Below are 18,531 nucleotides of genomic sequence, written 5' to 3'. Positions count from 1 at the left end.
TAGTCCATCACGGCCGCCTTTCACCGCCGTGCGATTGGGGGTGTCGTTCGCAACCTTAGTGTTGTTGAAGCGGTAAATACGTCACCGAGTTTTTTGCCGAGGCAGATCCTTAGTTGCTTTTTTTCACAGCCGCTCACTTTACCGCAAAAGGAAACATGACTTGTGTGCGACAGGCATGACTCGCTCTGTTGACCCCCTTTGGACCACTATGCGCGAGACTGGTTACGCCTGGTGAGATGCTTGGAGTGTTGATTTGAGAGGCCGAGTCACATGTACCCCGCAGATCATGATCACCAGCTAAGTTGTACTGCCTTATCGGAAACTTTCGTAGGGCTGGACGGCGCTACAAGTACCCAATTCTCGGGAACTTAAGACGTCCGAAGCCAGATACCTCGGTATGTTCGAGCGAACGATGCCTGAACACCTCGATGTTCACGAGATAAGGCGCGATGTCAAATAGCGACTGTGGAAAGCACCGAGGCAGGCAGACAGACTGCTAGTGAGTATTCCGAAAGGTTGGTCGATGGAGCAGGCGGACGAATCTAATATAGAGACACATTAAGCGAATGCGAAGAGCTTCCCTCATCCCACACATCTCCCTATCTACTCCCTTCCAATAATGATCATCTCCCCCTCCGCCCCGCTATCACTAGTCACATACATCCTACCATAGCCATCCTGCGCAATACTCACAGGCCTGAAACATTGCGTAGTCGAGCAAGAATCCACATCCGGATTCCAGAAGATATCAGCCCAACTCTGCGTACTATTCACGGCTGCTTTCGGTCCGAAGCCGTTCGGGCCCTTGGTAAACGGCACTTCAATGATCTTGTATCCAATCGAAGGGTTGCGGTTCCAAGATCCATGCAGGGTAATGTACATGCTAGTGAAGTTCCTGTTGAAGCTCGCATCAAGGGGTGCGGAGTGTGCCGGGAGAGCAAGACGCGGTGGTATACTGCGGGTGTTACAGGTATCGTCTGTGAAGGTCGCGTTGGGCTCAAGAACAAACTGATCGCCCATCGTGAATGGTTTGTCTGCAATAGATGCCGGGTTGAAGACGGTATAACAAGTGGGGTACCCATACCAGTTGGTATTCTCTTTGAATGGATCTCCAAGGTAGTTGATCTCATCAGCTGGGTTGTCAGTGTGGATATCCACGGATACCCCGTCAATAGTACGATGCAGCTCATCCGAAGAATTCTCGACACCCCAAAGCATGCCGTCAGCGTCGAATGCTAGACCGACTTCATTCCGGAGCCCGTAACCCATGTGGTATCCATCGGTTGGGTAGTCGTAGCCATCCGTGGGAATAGCGGTTGTGTTAAAAACTTTGATGCAAGAACGGCCGGTTGCGATATCCGCTGAACCGTAATCGAAGTTGTCGTTCGACCCATGTGAGACGAGAAGGAGGTTTGGGTACTTTGGTGGGATCGCTAGCGTCCTGGTCACATGCCCTCTGCTGTCCATGCCTGTTAAGACTGTTGTTGCGTTCTCGGATACACTCATGGTGGTTGCATCATATGACCATGAGAATATCGAAGTCGCAGAGCTAGCGAACAGCGTCTTTCCATCGTGGCTCAGCGCAATACCATGGTTGAGATTCCGTTGAGCGATGACGGTCTTGGTCGAGGTGAGGCAACCGTTTGGCGCAACCTTGTGAGTTGTAATACCCATTCCATTCTGAACGACGAGAAGATTTCCAGCGTTGTCGAATATAAGACCTCTTGGTTGGGTTAGTCCTCCTGCGACCTTCGTCGCCCTCCATCCTTTCGCTGTGTTGGCAGGAAATGCAAGTTCTGCAACATCAGGACACGACACAGGTATTCCTGTCTGGGTTGGTTGCAGTAGTCCCGAAGTGACCGTACTTGTGCTCATCGTAGTTGATATTGTACTGATAGCCGAGCTCGGTACTGAGCTGCTGCTTGATGCTGGTGGAGTACCATCGATGAGGTTCGCAGCAACCAACTCGTCGAAGTCCGCATTCTGACCTTGTGTGAGGTCAATCCGGTAGTTTCCAAACGAATTGTGCACGTTGAAGGTAGACCTGTTGTTCGCCGGTTCAGCAGGTGGTCTACTTGACAAGCCATAGGCGAACTTTTGCGCAGATGCATCCGCGTCGATGGAAACCAGATTACCGTCCACGTCATGCCATTGGGAGCAGCCCTTACACCGCACAGTCAGAGTCCAATGGGTAGCGTTGTATCCAGTCCCCTTGATGTACGAGTACTCTGCTTCGGCATAGGGCTGTGGTAAGCTCAGTCCGAAAGCCATTCTGGACGAGTAGATGGAGGTGTTCGATGCACTGTTCATCCATCCGACTGTCAGTGGGACATAGGGCATCGTTCCACCCCAGCTGAATCCAACCCATCCATTCTTGATAGGCGACACGATTTGCAAGACGGTATCAAAAGGTGCAGCTTTCGACTGGGGTAAAGCGACACCAAAGGTAATTCCATTCGTACCGGTCCACCCGGAAAAGCAAATCGAAGTTGCCAGATCGCAGTACCGCTTGGTCGTTTGGCCGCATGCTGCCATAGCGTCAACTAAGTGAAATGAAGTACATGTGTTCATGGGAGCAAGTACCTGTATGGCTTACAGCAGCGATCGTCAATAACAGCCTGCCTATCCTCATCGTCGGCAAAACACGTAGACTCTACCAGACGATGACGCTATACCGTACCGGAGCCTCAATCCTGTCGAAGACGCGGCTCTAACCAGATATAAAATGTGCTCGTCTTTTGTACCAGCATCTCGAGGACTGTGCGGATAGCGGCAAGGCGCTTATAAATGTGCGCCATGTCACCCTTCGTCCGATGCTGGGAGATGCGATGGGCATCATACGATGATCGTCGGCTGAGTGTTGTCTCATCATCCGCTCATGCGATAAGCTCCTAGAAGGCATTATGATGTCCGACAGTACGAACGGCGGTACTTTCTGTTGAGAGTTGGATCCGCTTCCACGCTGGTGGTATATTGCTGCTGCATCCCGCTTGCGGCAAAATGCTTCGCATAAATCATGGCTATTGGACTTCTCTGGTTATTTACCTTCAGTTGTGCTCTACAAAAGTCTCGAAAAGCGCAGATGCTTAGTTGCCCGAGCCCCTGTTCCTGCCTTTCGAGCCTCAATCCAACCCAGGATTGATAATGCGTAACCAATTGGTCCTTACAGTACGAGACGTATGAAAAGCAGCTACTACTGGGGCTGAAATGACCTGGCTCAATCAATTGCACGTTGCGGCGTTAAGCCTCTTGGTGTTGATTCAAATTGAATGGTGATCGCCAGGGCCCGGTAGATGAAGCGACGCATTTAGCCTTTGACTACCAGCAGCAGATAGATAGATAGACCTGACCGATATACAGGTACACTTGTATACACATACATCAAATCTTGTCGATGGCCTGATACGCGCATTTTCTCGGTCCGGTCTCCGCAGAGACAGGTAGGGTGCTGAAGATAGCCGCGACCGGCCCTCGTGCGTTCGGTAGACGTACCTTATTTGTCGCAACGGTTTCGTCAACGTGAGCGACCGTTCCGCGATACGTGAGGGAATTGGTGAAAGATTAAGCAATGACAAGATGGGGTGTTTTAGGATGTGATGACGCGAAAGGAAGTTGAAGTGAGATGAAGCGAAAGGAAGTCGCAATGGGATGACGCACGGATCCATGACGGAATGGGGCACGTCCACGCGAGCTGTGGAAAGAACCGACCATCCAACCAGGAGATAATCCCAAGACATGATCAGTGAGTCAGCCTAGATTGATGACATTGATCATCAATCATCAAAACCGACAATCCTAAATCTTCGCCTTCGCAGGCGCAGTAACCCTCTTCCCATGCACATAGCAAATCCCCCTAATTTTCTCCGCCGCCTCCCCCCAAAGCTCATTCCTCAACACACTATACACCCCCATCTTAGCCCTCCCCTGCACATCCCTCGCCTTCTTCAGCGCAGCCTCAAGCATAACCTCGGGGTCCGCAATCTCATCCACAATACCATCCTCATATGCCTCCTTGCCCGTCCAGCGATGCGCCTCAAGCAGCATCTTCCTTGCAACCTGCGGCCGCAGCTTAAGCCGCGGCAGAAACCCGATACCAGGGAAATGCAAACCGAGATTCACAGGCGGCATAGAGAAGAAACCGCGCGAGGAGTTCATGATGCGGTAGTCGTGTGCGAGGGCGAAGGGGCAGGCGCCGCCGAATGTATGGCCTGTAAGCAACGCGATGGTGGGGAACGGGTAGTCGAGCAAGGTGGCTAGCAGCGGGAAGAAGCCATCGCTGTTTGCGAAAGGGTTTGTGTCGCTCTCATCTAGCTCGAGTCCTGTGCACCAGAACTTCTCGTCGTTTCCTCGCGTTATCACGCAGCCTTCTGTGTCGGCGCCTAGTTCTTGCTCGATGTCGCGGAGGGCGCGTATTAGTTCTTGCGCGAAGGCGACGTTTATGCGGTTTTCGGGGGCTTTTGCGAGGGTTATGATGAAGATGCGGTCGTGGCGGTCGACGCGTAGGTTTGTGTATTCGCCTAGTGTCATGGTGTTCGAGGGATTGGGGGCTGCGATTACGAGGTCGATGGCGATGCGAGGCTACCTGGATAGAAGTGATTTATTTAGTAGAGTCTATAATGTTAGCTCTCGCGATTTCATGAAGTTGCGCATCGCTTTGCGTGCTGAAGCTGCCAAACTTCATGGTGTTGAAGCCTCGGTAGCCAAATGCGGGGAAAAACCCTGGCCGCAATCGCGCGCTGCAGTGTGTGCTTTCCGTGTCATTTGCTGACTCGACAGAGGGATAGGAACTGCTCTCCTCGAATGATATTCGGCCAAAGCGACAGCCGTCGTGGTGGGTGTAGACAACATGTGGGACGAAGACGTAAGGGGTCGAGGCCTGCAGCGCGTGGCAGTTGTGGAGCCCGCCTTGGCCAATTTTTAGATTCTCCCGTCTTTCCACCCGTCGCTACATCATCAGGACCGTGACTCTCTCGTTCCCACGCCTCAGGTCCGAGACGCCCTTGCGCTTCTCGTCACGATCTTCACATGCGGACCGTAACGTAAAGGGTAATGACAGGTCGTACGACGGCAGTTGCTGTCATGTATATTGAAAGTTAAGCTAGCCGAAGGATAAGAAGCGATCGGAAGTAAAAGAAAGCTATAGGGACCTAAGAAAGGTACAGATTGAGGCGTCTGCTAGATAAGGACCCGGCAACTTCGTTCTCCTATCCGTACTGCTGGTTGTTATACTGTCCTTGCTGCCACTCTCCTCCTACCATAGATGATCTTGAACCAGCTTCGTACTGACGACTATATCCTGCATCGGATGGCGGTTGCTCATGTGCTACTGGCGTAGCAGGCTTGGGCATGTGTCCTGGGGGCCCCATAGGGTTTGTACGTTCATACTGAGCGGTCGGTGCAGTATAGTAGCCGGGACGTTGCGACGGTGCATACGACGAGTGTCCATATGGGCTAAGCGGCATAGCTACGTTGGTACGTTGCTCGAAAGCGTCATATCGCTCACCGCGATCCAAGGCAAGATAACTGTCATCCCCATTCAAGGTGGCGGTCCTGAAGCTATCGTATAGCTTAGTTGTCTGGGCGACAGTTTCGAAATGCATCTTTCTGAGCTGTTTCTGCATGCCAGGGTTATCGTCGCCATCGAGGTGCGCTAGTGAAGCAGCGATCAGGAACGCATTCCGAATCTGCCTACCATTCCACCGGCCTACGCCAGATTTTACTGTCTCATCGAAATGGGTCAGCGCAAATTCGTTGATTTCACTCTCAAGAATGAATAGGCGATCGACTGGATCCTCGCGTTGAAGTTCGATATTCTTGAGTCGAATGATGTTGTGCTTGAAGATCTGTGTTGTTTGTCGTTTGTCAAGCTGATTGTATCGCAGATGGAGGTGAACTCGAGACTTTATTGCCTCATCAAGAACTCCAACTCGATTGGTCGTGAGGAACAACACACCGTTGTAATACTCGAGCATTCGTAAAAATACTAATTCTGATGTTAGCATAAATTCCATTGTTTCCAATGTGGCGACAGCTTACCGGATACCAAAGCATTTCTTTGAAGATCATTCCTGTCTCTTTGTGAAATGAAGACCTCGGCTTCATCGAGCAACAGAACGCAATCCCAAAGATGGGCCAAGCGAAAGAATTCTTTCAATGACTTCTCCACACCTTCTGGTGTAAAGCCGAGGTCACCGCATGTGATGGGGAACAGCGGCTTCTCGTACTTCTGGGCAACGGCCTCCGCTGTGGCGGTCTTTCCAACACCTGGTTCACCATGAAGGAGGATTACAATGCCTCGGCCTTTTCCTCTAATGAGGTCTTGCGAGAGAACTTCGGTCCCTTCTAATTCAGCCTTCTTCTTCCGGAAGTGCGATTTCAGGAGTGATTCGATGAGTCGCTTGTTCTTGTCCTCAATCTGAAGGTCCGTGAACGCTTCGCCCTCTTTGCCTTGCTGCTTCACAGGCTTAAGATAGCGAGAGTCGATATGCACAAACTTGCGATCCCACACAGCATACGCAAACATTCGTCTTGGTAAAAGAACCAGATCTTCTCCAGTAGGAGGACCTGGGTAATGCTTCTTCGCCAGAAAAGCATCGCGCTTGAGATAAGCATTGAACTCTCTGAACTCTAACAAAACGTCATCCATTGTATTGTCAGGTGTTTCTCGCACAAGGTCTTTGCGGTCAGGACCCTTCCATGTCATGATCGAAGTCTGATCGGCGACCTGTACTAGAAAGTACAACTCTTCCGTTCGTGTTTGCAGCTCAGGTTTCCACTTTGGGTATACGTTGGAAGCTTCGGTGAAGTCCACCAACACGTCGCTCTCGATATGCTCTGGGCTTTTGATTCTCTCTCCTTTGGCATCTTCAAGATCATCCCCGGCAGGGCTCTTGATGACCGACCATCCGTTATAGAAGCCGTACCGTTTAGCGATGTGTTCCACGAATCTGGCCCCGTCACTCTTGGCGTGTTTCAGCTTTGTTTCCAAATCATCGACGAATCGAAGAGGGTAACAGGGCAGGTCAGTAATCGCCTTCTTGTCCTTGAATGGATCAAAAGTCACTGGAGTAATGACACAACCATATTTCTCGCCGTCGTAGTCCAAGTAGTACGACTGCAATGAAGTGAACTTGCTTTCCTTGCAAATGGAGCAATTGCAGCCGGTCTCCAAATCTTTGTTGTAGCCGACGTGAACCGAGAATACTCTGCGGATCTCCTGTGTGGTTGAGTTGGCGTTGGGCCCCTGTTGACCAGACTTTGGGACGTATATAAGATCGCCAGGCTCGAAGAGATAGGGTAGCTCATCGTAGCGTACTCGAGTGGGTACTCCCGGCGTGGGTGGATCAAAGAATTGTTGGCGCAGAGGTAGCAGGTGCTCTTCCACAAAGTCGACATAGCATTGGACTTCTTCAAGCGTTTCTTTCTTCATATCCAATCCTTCCAGATTGTCTGAATCTTTGTCTTTGTCATTGTTTGCGTCTTCATCGTCGACAACGGAACCAGGCGCCGTGACTATCAGTTTGGTCTCATCCAGCGAAGTGTTTTTCGTTTCTGATGGTACTGCCGAGCCTGCAATCTTCGCCTCGAGGACCCGAAGCTCCTTCTTCATCTTCTCATGGAAGTGAAGGAGGTGTCGAAAAGGTTGCATAAACGTGTGTGGCTTCCCTTCCCAGGTTTTGTCGGCATCACTGAACTTCCCAAGGATCTTCATCACGGCTCTTGAATTGATCCGGACCTGACGAATCCAGCTGCCTCTGCGCACCTCGCTATGGGCCATGCCGTGCTTTGTGATCGTCATCGGGTCCGCAGGGGGCGGGGGAGGGTCAGGTATACGTCCAGGAATGCGCCGCCTTCTAGCATCCTCATCCTCCATTTGACGTGGAAGTGAATTACCAGTGATCAGTACCTCCAAAGCGAAAACGTCTTTACCACCGTCATGTCTGTTCTTGAACTGTTCCCAATCACAATGTCGCACTTGAGGAATGATCTTCGCCGGGCATTCCACATCATTCGGCTCTTCTTCAGTGGGTGAGTCGCCGTCACCTCTAACGGCTAGGTCTTTGTCTTCCGAACTCTCCACATTAGATCCATCGGGCTTCGCTGTAGGTAACTGTGTTGCCCTCGAAGTGACTAGCTCGTTGATTGAACTTGTGAGATCCCCGATGCTCCGGTTGATTTGATCGAGCGACACGTGTTCAGGTTCCAAATGTGCAAGGATGGCATCACCCTCTCTAGAGTCATTGGTCGAGACCTCTTCTTGCGTGGATTTATCACATTCGACAGGGTCGGATACTTGACGTACGGTCTGCAAAGCTGGCTGTTTGAGTTCCGGCTCTGCGTTCACAGCCATAGGAGACGCGGAATCCATCATGCCGTTTGGCCCAAAAGAAACGGAGGGCGATGCCTCGCAACGCGGGTATATGAAACTGACCGTGGAGGGAAATTGAAGTGTGCAGTAGCGATCAATTGCAAGACCTGACGGCCACTTTGAAAGCGAAATAAGATGTAAGGCGGCAATATCTGGCCTGGCAAGTCGAGATGCTCGACCGTAGCACTAGAGGCTGAAGGCGGTCACTTACAACAAAAGGCGCCATGCTTGCAGATTATATATTGACTGCGTGTGGGTGCACATGCTTCATACCAATAGCAGTTATTATCGATGTGTGATTGGAACTGCCTGAGGGCCACATCGCCCCGATGAGTGTCCCGTAAGTTCCGGTCAAAGTGCGGGCTGGTAAGAGCTAAGTATAGATATCGAGATACTGTGGCTAATCCAATAAACCAGACGCTGCATAGAGGCGCTGCGCACGCAGAACCAGTTGCGTTGTGTATCGGAGGTAGTGCGAGGAAAATCGGTGATTGGCTGTGGCACATGCCCGTAAGCCAGGTATTGTAGTTGCTGCCGTGTATCAGGCTAAGCGAGTGTGACAGCTGCGAGTTGTTTCTTCGAGAGGCTTTTCTTGCACACCTTCGGGGATGAACCGGCTATACAGACCAGTCGATGAGCTGTGCGAAAAATGAAGCCCTTGGCGTTTGCCTTGTCGAGGGTTTCGGCCCCCAGCTGGCTTTTCTTGCATTGAGCCTTATCGGTGTCAGCCTTGGGCAAGCACACCTCTCTCAGAGCCTTCCAGATCCGGCGCTTACACAACCCAACAGATGAAGACCGACCCGATAACAGTATATCTCTCATTGGCTCTGCTGCAGACTGCCGGCTCCCATCTCGCGCGGTAAGATCTGTCTCACCAGTTCGCCTTGGCCTTCGGCTTGAATCTCCCGATCCGGCGCTGACATGGCAAAAGACATGTTCGCACTACTATCTGCATTACACCCAAGTCCGATAAGCGATATTGGAGTAGCTGCACGAAGGCTGTTTTGGTGGGGCGTATTGCAGTGCAGTGGGGCTGAGCAAGTCGGTGTGCTACCCTCTGAAGGTGTGCGATGCCCGGCTGGTAGCGGACTAAACACCGAATTTCGACAACTCTGAGATCTAAGCCCTTACACCGCAATAACCAGACTCAACAATGAGCAAGTTTTCCAATATGTTGTTGCCTCCGAAGGGCGTCAAGGAAGTAATGGATGACGAGGACGAAATCAAGACGTTCGAAGCGTTTAAGACAACCACCGGTGGTGCTTTGCATTCTGCACTTGCTGTGCCCACCCAATACAACCGTCAACGTGGAGAGTGGAGGACTCTACCGAGCAAGTGAGTTTCCAAACGCCGCACCTTAGTGCTCAAACAACGAGAAATCTCATACCTGTGAAGCGAGCTTGAAGCTGTTCTCAAGAAGGCCAGTGCGGTGTTCCCTGGATGCAAAACCGAGAGTTGTACATGGAATGATGTGTTCGAGCGGATTGACGCGATGAAAGAGGCGTACGACGCCAAAGCCCCAAAAGGGTCCTTCCGAAGTTTCATTCGGAACGGCAAAGCAGATGCCACCACACTCAACTCTCTTTGCTTCATAATCCCAGAAGAATATGGCCTTGGTGTCTTACGTGGAGGGCTGTCATTCATCTTCCAGGTACCCTTGCCCTATATATGGAATTTGACGTTAGTTGATCGTCTGTCCAGGCCTGGGAACAACGCATCGAGAACCGAGAGAAAATACTGGAGCTACTGTCAGACGTTGTCGACACTCTTAAAGCGACGGCCGAGATGTACAAGGTATTTCGAGATGACGAACTCAAGGAGAAGACGCGAGATCTCTACGGCGTTATTGTTGATTCTCTGAGATTGCTTACTGAGATGCTGCTTCGGTGTCGCAAAGATGGATCATGTAAGTCTTGCCCTGTCCGATGAAATTCGTCAACCCTTAGCTTCAACAGTCATCCGCCGTATAAAGACACGACTGCCGGATCACGAAGCAGTCGTGTTGGAAGGCCTCGATCATGAGATACAAAACGCCAAGGCCAGGGTGACGAGTCGAATTGACATTCTCAACGCACAAACCCTGCAGAATGTCAGCAAGACGGCTTCTGCTAACAGTATCGAGTTGCACGCAACGCGTTTTCGAGTCCAGGAAGTATCGCATTGTGTTAGGCGTATTGATGGGGAAATGAAAACCCTTAACCGAAGCGTGAAAGAGCTGAAAGAAGACATTAAGCAAGACTTTCAAAGGCTGTTCGAGGGTAACATGTCACAGATGGTCTCCAAGAACGAGGTTGCTGCTACCGTGCAGACTCTTGTGTATAACATGGTCGCGGAAATGGTGTGCCAGACAAGTAAGTCGACTCCATAGGTATGAACCTTGTCACAAACTCATTCATCTCTAGAGCAGCCTCTCAAGCAGATTGTTGGAACCGAGGTCATCGCGGAGGAGCGACGTCTTACCCAGCAGACAATCTTGATGACGATGGAAGAGCTTCTGCGGATGCTCGGCGTAGATCTCGTATACTTGATCCGCGAGACGGAGCATATCTTGAGACAGAGCAACTCTTTGCGACCCAAGGGTCTCGGCAAGGCGCGATGGCTGCTCACGACCGCGCAATTCAAGAACTGGCTAAGTCAGCCGTTGTCCGGAATCCTCCTGGTTGATGGGCATTGCAAAGATGATGGTATCGGAAAGATATCTCCGTTGTCCGTCCTGTGTGCTTCCTTGGCAACCACGCTCGCCCAGACAGGCTCCAGCATGATCCTGCACTTCTTTTGCAGCAGTCATACCAGAGTTGAACAGGACATGATTAGCGGACCATCAGGACTTATACGCAGCCTGATCACCCAGCTACTCCTTTATCCTGACTCACCGGACGTCGAGCTAGACCCATTGGAGCAGAGTCTCTACGACGCAGTATCGCAATATAACGTGCGAGCTTTGGTATCTTTGTTCGGATCGATCGTGGAGAACATGGATGAGTCAAAGACGATCATTTGCATCATAGACGGCATATCCGATTTCGAGACTCCGCTTCGTGGTTGGGATCGAGAAATCCTTGATGTCGTTGATCAGCTTCGAAACCTGGTGCACTGTCAGCGATCTGGTCCAGCGCTGAAGTTGCTCATGACTTGTCCAAACAAAACGCTGCACATTGGGTCGCTAGTGCATCGCGATCATGGGGAATATGTGTCCTTACGGTCAGGCAATGTCAGCGATAGGCCTGTGCGTGGGTTCGGGTTCGACCAAGACGTCCAGAGAATGTTGATGCCAGCATCGCAGCAGAGTAGCTTTTTAGAGCCTGGAGGCTGGGGTGCGCAAGCCAACGCGTCGCAGCGAGGATACGCGCATGTAGGGCGGCCACGCTCTTCAGGAAGCAACGTTCCGGGTGGCTGATGCGCGTTTTGAGTTACTGTGGAGAGATTATCGAATGGTGCCGTGATACTGTAACTTCTCTAGCGAACTACGAGTATGGTCGTACAGACGTACCCCAATGCACGCGATGGGAGGATGACATCGGCATGGTGTTCCGCTCATCTCTCGATGACGCACAAGCGGCCTCCGGCGAAACGTGTTTCCGAAGCGGTCCGGGCGCCGGGCCGCGCGCAACGCAGCAGCGCTTAGCTGTGCCAGCCCTCTGAGCCTTGGGTAGCTGATAGTGAATTGCAGCATTACCTTCAGTCTGACGGCGTTTTTTTGTTCGCGCTCGTCTGAGAATGATCCGATGGTAATGATTATGGGTGGTACTCTGCGCCCAGCCTGACAGCGGCCTGGCTGCTCCGTCTGCCCACGACGTCCGGAGCGCGATCGACCAGTCTGCTTCTCCTCTCTCAAGACCTCGCATCATGGACGACGTCTAGTTTCGCCCTTCAGGTCGATCGGGCGAAATTTTTTGTACCCAGATATGCCATGCAGACCTGGCTTCTCACTGACCATACCGAGTCGTTCTGTTCAACCCGTGGACATAACCACAAGCTGGATCTAGCCAGACTGCCTTTCGCGACAGGCGCCTCCTGCGATTCCCACGGCGAAGAGCACATTGCACGATATCCATCGAACACCCGCACCGAGTTGATAGACGAGACAACAACATGGACGAACAGCAAGGACGGCAAGTCTACATCCTGGCTGAGCGGCATGGTGGGCATGGGAAAGTCTACGATAGCGCGGACCGTCGCTCCGTCGAGTACAGCTCGGAGCAGCTCCTTCTTTAAGAAAGGCAACGCCTCACGGCCTTTGACCACCATCGCCGTATGCCGCTGCGGAGTACTCCATCCGACCAAAGCGGCAGCCGTCGCGGTGGGTGTACACAACATGTGGTATGGAGAGGTAAGGAGTCGAGGCTTGCAGCCCGTGGCGATTGTGGAGCCGCATTGCTACATCATCAGACCAAAGGGATATCTCAAACCTCTCTATTCCGTGCCTCAGCCTTGGGTCACCCTTGCGCCCACAATCACCCATGCATGCGAACCGTCACGTATCGGGTACTGGCATGTTGTATCACGGCAGATGCTGCGATGTGAACTGAACGTCGACGATAGACTCTTTCCTCATCGGTTCCTAGCCTATGGCAACGTGCCCTCTACGCCTTTAAATCTTCAGCCTGGTCCGATTACTATCGCGCTAAATCCAGACCTTACAGGCCGTATCGTGGATATGGGGGAACACCATACTCAACGCCTAACAGGACTCCACCACGCAGTTGGAGCAACGCCACACAAGGCCCTGTCGTGTATCGCTCAACGGTGACCTACCCTTTCAGCCACGCTCTACGCGAGCTGAGATCAAAGGGCAAAGAGCACAAGGCTGTAAATGCAACGGGACACGTGATCGGTGTGGTTCCGCAACATTGCTCTACACAGATCGGTACAATCAATGTGTATTGTATGCAATGTGGCAGCACGCCACTACCGTGGTTGGGCCCCTTACGCTTTTATGAGAATTTGGCACGCGTCCGTGGAGGACTCGGCAGCAAGTCATGTTAATTGTCGATGACGAGTATGTATCTTACATTCAGTTCATTGCAGAGGACGAGTATCGGGCTTCACATCACTATCAGCAGGGCGCCCCTTTTCACCCACCAATGGGTGTTGCACGGCATGTTCAACACCCCCCGTGGATGTGACCTCACTTCCTGACCACCGTCTAGAAGTATAAGGTGCAAACGAACTCGTACCTGACATCACGTATCAACCTCACCCTTCACTTACTCACGTGCATCATAGTATCAATGGACGACTGTTGAGTACTCTCACGACGCCGATAATAGATACCAAGAATTCCGTTCCAATCAAACATAGTAACAACTCTCACAACCACCAATGACCTCACAAAAGACCATCGCCATCATCGGCACCACCGGCTTCCTAGGCCCCTACATCACCGCCTCTCTCCTCCAAAAGCATCCCCACACCACCATCCTCTGCCTAAACCGTAGCAAAGACGCAGAACAACGCACCACCTCGACTCTCACCCACATCAGCAACGAAGACCTAACCCGCCTCACCTTCCTAACAACCGACATCACACTCCCCAACCTCGGTCTACCCCCCACCCAATACACACACTTCGCAACCAGCGTATCGGAAATCGTTTTCAATGCGTGGAACGCGAATTGGGCGACGCCTCTCATCGGCTACCTGCCGCTCCTCAATGCTGTTCAACATGTTATCACCGCATGTATTGCCAGTCCCCTAAACCCGCGTATCGTCTTCATGTCGTCGAATACCTCGATAATGAACCACCCAACCCAGCACCCCAGCACCCCACTCATCCCCGAAGTCCCCGCCTGGGACTTCGCCAGCGCAGCGAACACGGGGTATGGCCAGAGTAAATGTCTCGCGGAGCAACTTCTCGCGCGCGCAGGAAAGGAGCATGGGTTACGCGTGGCTATCATACGCGCAGGCCAGATCGGTGGTGCATCGTCCGCCATACCCAATGCGCCGCAGTGGCCGATTCAGGGTTGGTTATACGTCATATTCAAGACGGCACAAAAGCTGGGGTATTGGCCCGTGAGGATGAATGCAGTGGATTGGATTCCTGTTGATACACTCGCTGAGGGTATCACTAACATCACCTTATCCCAACAAAGCACATCTACAGACAATGTTAAAGTCTACAACCTGATGCACCCCCGTCCCGCGCCTTGGGAGCTGCTGCAAAAAGTGCTGGTGGAGCGATTTGGACTTGAGGTGAGGGAGTGTAGTTTGCCGCAGTGGTTGGGGATGTTGGATCCGAAGACGTTCAAGATGCATGCGTTTTTGATGGAGGCGGGGGAGGGGAGGGAGGGTGAGGCGATGGTATTCAGGAATGAGAATGCGATGGAGGTTTTGCCCGAGGTGGAGGATGTTACCGAGGAGCTTGTGGAGAGGTGGTTGAGGGGGTGGGGTTTGAAGTTGGGGGAGGTGAGGGCGAGGCTTTGAGCGTAGGTTAAGGATGTGTGCGGATGGAAACATGGAATTGGCTTCAACATAGAATTCGAAATTGTCAATTCTTAGCGCTACATATCATGCAACTGCGCTATACGGTCCTGCCGTCAAGTACTCATCGCGTACCATTTACAAAGTCTGCTTGCCTCTCGTCTCAATAGGCAGCACCAACATACTGAAGAATGCCGCAATGAACAGACCACCACTGGCGTAAATCGGCGCCTTGGGGTTACTTCCACCGGCCTGAATAGCAACAATAGGCGCGCAAAGACCAGCAACGCGGTTCAAGAAACTGCTCATTCCAGTACCAGTACCACGGATTGGGGCAGGGAAGACCTCAGGTGTGTACGCGTACAAGACACCGTACATGATGTTCTGGAAGAAAGCCTCGAGACAAGTAAAAGCGAGCTGGAAGTCTGAGTCGGAAGAGATGGTAAAGAGGAAGACGAAGACACCAGTGATGACGGTGGCGATGGCCATTGTGCCCTTGCGGCCGACGTATTTGAGGTCGACGGTGTAGCAGGCGAGGATGGATCCGGGGACTCCGACGATGGCAGTGATGGCGTAGTTACGGTAGACGATGCTGATGTCGTTTTCAACGCCGCCACCCGAGTTCTTGAGGTACTGCGGGAGGAAAGCGTTGAAGAGCGGGTAGGCCATACCAATAGTCGACCATTGAAACCAGAGCAGAGCAGTGGTAAGACCAATCTTCTTGTCCTGGAACAGAGTCCTGAAGCGCTTCATCGAGAAACGGCTAAGGGAGCGCTTCACGATCTCGAAGACGCTGAGCTTGACGTCTTCTCCGGTGACTTCCTGGTCGCCGCCGATTTGGTTGAGAATGTCCTCGGTGAGCCAGGTGTGCGTCTTGTTGTAGTGCGCAATACCGTAGACGGTGGCGACGGCCTCGGCCTGGCGACCGCGAGACAACAGGAACTTGGGCGACTCGTAAAGATGGAAGAGGAAGAAGCGGCAGATGAACATGAAGAATGTGATGGCGCCTAGAGTCAGGATGAGGTATCGCCAGCCCATGTTGTCTTCCATGCGGCATTGTCCGATGGGAGTACCGTCGGCGCATGAGAAGTTGGGAATGAATGCCCACGCCACTGCAGGTCGTTAGTAAATGATGAATATATCCAGCGGTATCGACTTACGGAGCGAAGCAACTAGGTTACCGACGGGCCAGAAGATGGAAAGGAGCGTGAGGAGGTTTCCCGATGTTTGAGGCAAGAATTCGAGGAACAAAGCGCCGTCAACTGGGAGGTTGCCACCGACACCAAGACCGATGCAGGCGTAGAGTGCGCATGTGCCGATCCAGTTGGGCCCGCCGCCGGATGCAAGGCCAAAGACACCAGCGAGGAAAAGAGTAAAGTTGAAAGCGAGACGGCGACCGATAATGTCAGAGGCGGTACCCCAGAAGGAAGCGCCAATGCAGAGACCAAGGAAGAGCGCTAGTGTGGTGTATCTGACTTCCGTCTCGCTGACACCAAACTCAACGCTGAGTTGTGGTAGTGTAAGAGCAACACCCTGTATCTTGGTAAGTCCTGTTGGTTGATGAGGAATTTGAAATGCGCACCTGCAGCCACAAGTTGTCGGCCATCCAACCGCCACCGCAAAGAGCAAAAAGCTGCCATTGATAGCGGCCCATGCCCATATCCTGCAAGGCCTTGTTGATAACCTTGGACTTGCCTGTGGAAGATCAGTACTGTTTCCTCTTGAAAATTACGAGAGGTGATAGGAAAAGCCACACGACGTACGGTCATATGGCGTGTCGTTGTCCGAAGCAGCGACCTCTGCTTCAATCTCTGCCTTCAATGCTGCGACTGTCAAGCCATGGTTAACAACACCACTAGATGCATTACTGTCAGGGCGCGTGAGGCCGTCTTCTGGTTTGTCGTCTTTGGTTTTCTCTGTTGCAGCGAGGGAGGCGCGTGGGTGGGTGGAAGCTACAGAAGCGCGATGGGTCGAGTCATCAAGAGGCACATGGACGCCGGGGAATTCGTCGACATGATGGGCCTTGAAGGGATTCACAAACATAGTTCGGACCATCTTGGCGTAATGATGGTGGTGGTGCCGCGATGGAGGATGGGCGTGGAGTTGTTGCTTGGGGTTGGCGCAATGGTAAGGAGGGGTGCGATAATGGGGCAGTCGCAATTGGGATGGTGCTGTCCAGGGTCGTCCAGTCGTCGATGTCGCTGTAATCTGGTGGCGTTGTCGTTTATGTGTCGAACCGTCACGGCGTATTCACCCAAGCAGGATGCTAAAGGCTTGTGAGGCTTGGAAAAGCTTGTATATTGGATATGGCAAGCTTCCGCGACAGCAGGGTCGCAGGAAATTGATGACAAGAGTTACACGAGCTCGGTCCTGGAGGAGGGTCATGGCCCCTCATATACTCCAGCTCTCCCCGGCGCCGCCCCTGTCAAAAAATCTTTTGGAACGGACAGATGGTGTGGAGTCGTTGGTACGGTGCGCCAAGGTAGCGGCATTAAGGCGCGCCGTGACGTAGTGCTTGGTGGACCAAGCATCAGACCCCATCACGTTCCTCTGCCGTTCACTGCAAAGATCATCCCACGTCGCCTCTGTGGTTCGCTCGATCCTATTTGGCTTGGCCTTAGCTAATACCATCGGTCTGGTAAGCTTTGCAGTCTCTCTTCTTGTGCGTGGGTGCGCCTGCAGCAGCGCGCCTCATGCGCGCAATGACAGAACCTTACACGCTGAGCCCTCGATGAACACAACAGCTCACAGACCGGTGCATCGGTTGACATTGATGGCTACCAGCACAGATCGTCGTTGCTACTGCGACGTTGACCTCTCGTCGCGAGGCTGTTCGCTTGTGGCGGACCCGACGAATTTTGCCGCGTGCCGAAACGCGACTAGACTAAAGACGTGCCGATTACGTTTACTTTCGCAGGCTTCGCACACGCGAAATGGCTAAGAAGACCGGCCTCAAATTATCGCCAGACGTTAATCACACCGACAGTAAGCGGGGTGGCTCGAGTGTTCTCGTTGAATGCCCGGATCAGGCATGACGTCCCAGAGATATCAATCCCAGATGGCGCGGGATGCCTTCGACCCCAACATCGATGGGAGATCGACATTCCCTGAATGCGCGGCCTGCCACTGCTAATCTACTGGAAAGACCGAGACCGAAACGCTCGAATTGCAACGAGAAATCTGCCGTTCACTGTGGCAGGTTGTTGGACCCTTGCCCGGCTCCACACCTGCCAACCACTGCAGTAAGTTCACCGGTCTCCTCCGAATGCAACACTTTCCCTGGCAGCACGTGCCGAGTAGGCGCGAGGGTGGGCCTGCCCCAAAGCAAGTCGCATCGACAACGGGCAATGTCACGCGACATGCTCGATTCAAGGATGCAGGACCTTTCTGTTGACCTCGTATCGCCTCGGTACTGTAGTGTTACCCGAATGTAACCTACGTACCATATTACTTGGCGACAGCAAGATCAAGAATCTTTCGGTTCTTCCCACCATGTATCGCCTGAGTCTAACACCGACTGCATCCCTCGAGCGACATCACCGGCAAAGCTGCAGGACGGCATGCATGTTACTGAGGAATGTTTGCGCACTCTGCGCCTGTTGTCGGCATATTCCTAGTACCAGCCTTACAAAGATACATAAGGTTTGATTCGATCTTTCCATCTCTTCGCTCCAACTACCACAGCTTTGCGTCGAGGCTGCCTTGAGGTGAGATGCGTGTCCATCCCAAATGGCAACGGCGAA

The 18,531-nt window shown here is 52.4% G+C and overlaps 6 protein-coding genes across 6 annotated transcripts; 2 read left to right on the top strand and 4 right to left on the bottom strand.

Moving 5' to 3' along the window:
• Positions 1–603: 603 nt before the first annotated feature.
• Positions 604–2,535, bottom strand: J4E87_003334 (uncharacterized protein; the record flags this gene model as incomplete). The annotated part of the gene is made up of 1 exon (XM_049374963.1): positions 604–2,535. One exon carries the CDS (start codon positions 2,533–2,535, stop codon positions 604–606), a length of 1,932 nt encoding a protein of 643 aa, XP_049234885.1.
• Positions 2,536–3,795: 1,260 nt separating this feature from the next.
• J4E87_003333 (uncharacterized protein) lies at positions 3,796–4,527 on the bottom strand (the record flags this gene model as incomplete). Its single annotated transcript, XM_049374962.1, has 1 exon — positions 3,796–4,527. One exon carries the CDS (start codon positions 4,525–4,527, stop codon positions 3,796–3,798), a length of 732 nt encoding a protein of 243 aa, XP_049234884.1.
• A 677-nt stretch (positions 4,528–5,204) lies between these two features.
• Positions 5,205–8,368, bottom strand: J4E87_003332 (uncharacterized protein; the record flags this gene model as incomplete). The annotated part of the gene is made up of 2 exons (XM_049374961.1): positions 5,205–5,983; positions 6,037–8,368. The coding sequence occupies 2 exons, from the start codon at positions 8,366–8,368 to the stop codon at positions 5,205–5,207; spliced, it is 3,111 nt and encodes a 1,036-aa protein (XP_049234883.1).
• A 1,153-nt stretch (positions 8,369–9,521) lies between these two features.
• On the top strand, positions 9,522–12,010 carry J4E87_003331 (uncharacterized protein; the record flags this gene model as incomplete). Its single annotated transcript, XM_049374960.1, has 6 exons — positions 9,522–9,703; positions 9,764–10,019; positions 10,070–10,274; positions 10,324–10,719; positions 10,771–11,463; positions 11,829–12,010. The coding sequence occupies 6 exons, from the start codon at positions 9,522–9,524 to the stop codon at positions 12,008–12,010; spliced, it is 1,914 nt and encodes a 637-aa protein (XP_049234882.1).
• A 1,680-nt stretch (positions 12,011–13,690) lies between these two features.
• Positions 13,691–14,791, top strand: J4E87_003330 (uncharacterized protein; the record flags this gene model as incomplete). Its single annotated transcript, XM_049374959.1, has 1 exon — positions 13,691–14,791. One exon carries the CDS (start codon positions 13,691–13,693, stop codon positions 14,789–14,791), a length of 1,101 nt encoding a protein of 366 aa, XP_049234881.1.
• A 135-nt stretch (positions 14,792–14,926) lies between these two features.
• J4E87_003329 (uncharacterized protein) lies at positions 14,927–16,843 on the bottom strand (the record flags this gene model as incomplete). Its single annotated transcript, XM_049374958.1, has 4 exons — positions 14,927–15,900; positions 15,949–16,321; positions 16,371–16,483; positions 16,552–16,843. The coding sequence occupies 4 exons, from the start codon at positions 16,841–16,843 to the stop codon at positions 14,927–14,929; spliced, it is 1,752 nt and encodes a 583-aa protein (XP_049234880.1).
• Between the last annotated feature and the right edge of the window lie 1,688 nt (positions 16,844–18,531).

This window comes from Alternaria ethzedia (genome assembly GCF_023757985.1).
Source record: "Alternaria ethzedia strain BMP 0044 chromosome Unknown scaffold_6, whole genome shotgun sequence".
NCBI lineage: Eukaryota > Fungi > Ascomycota > Dothideomycetes > Pleosporales > Pleosporaceae > Alternaria > Alternaria ethzedia.
This window is presented reverse-complemented; position numbering and strand designations above follow the sequence as displayed.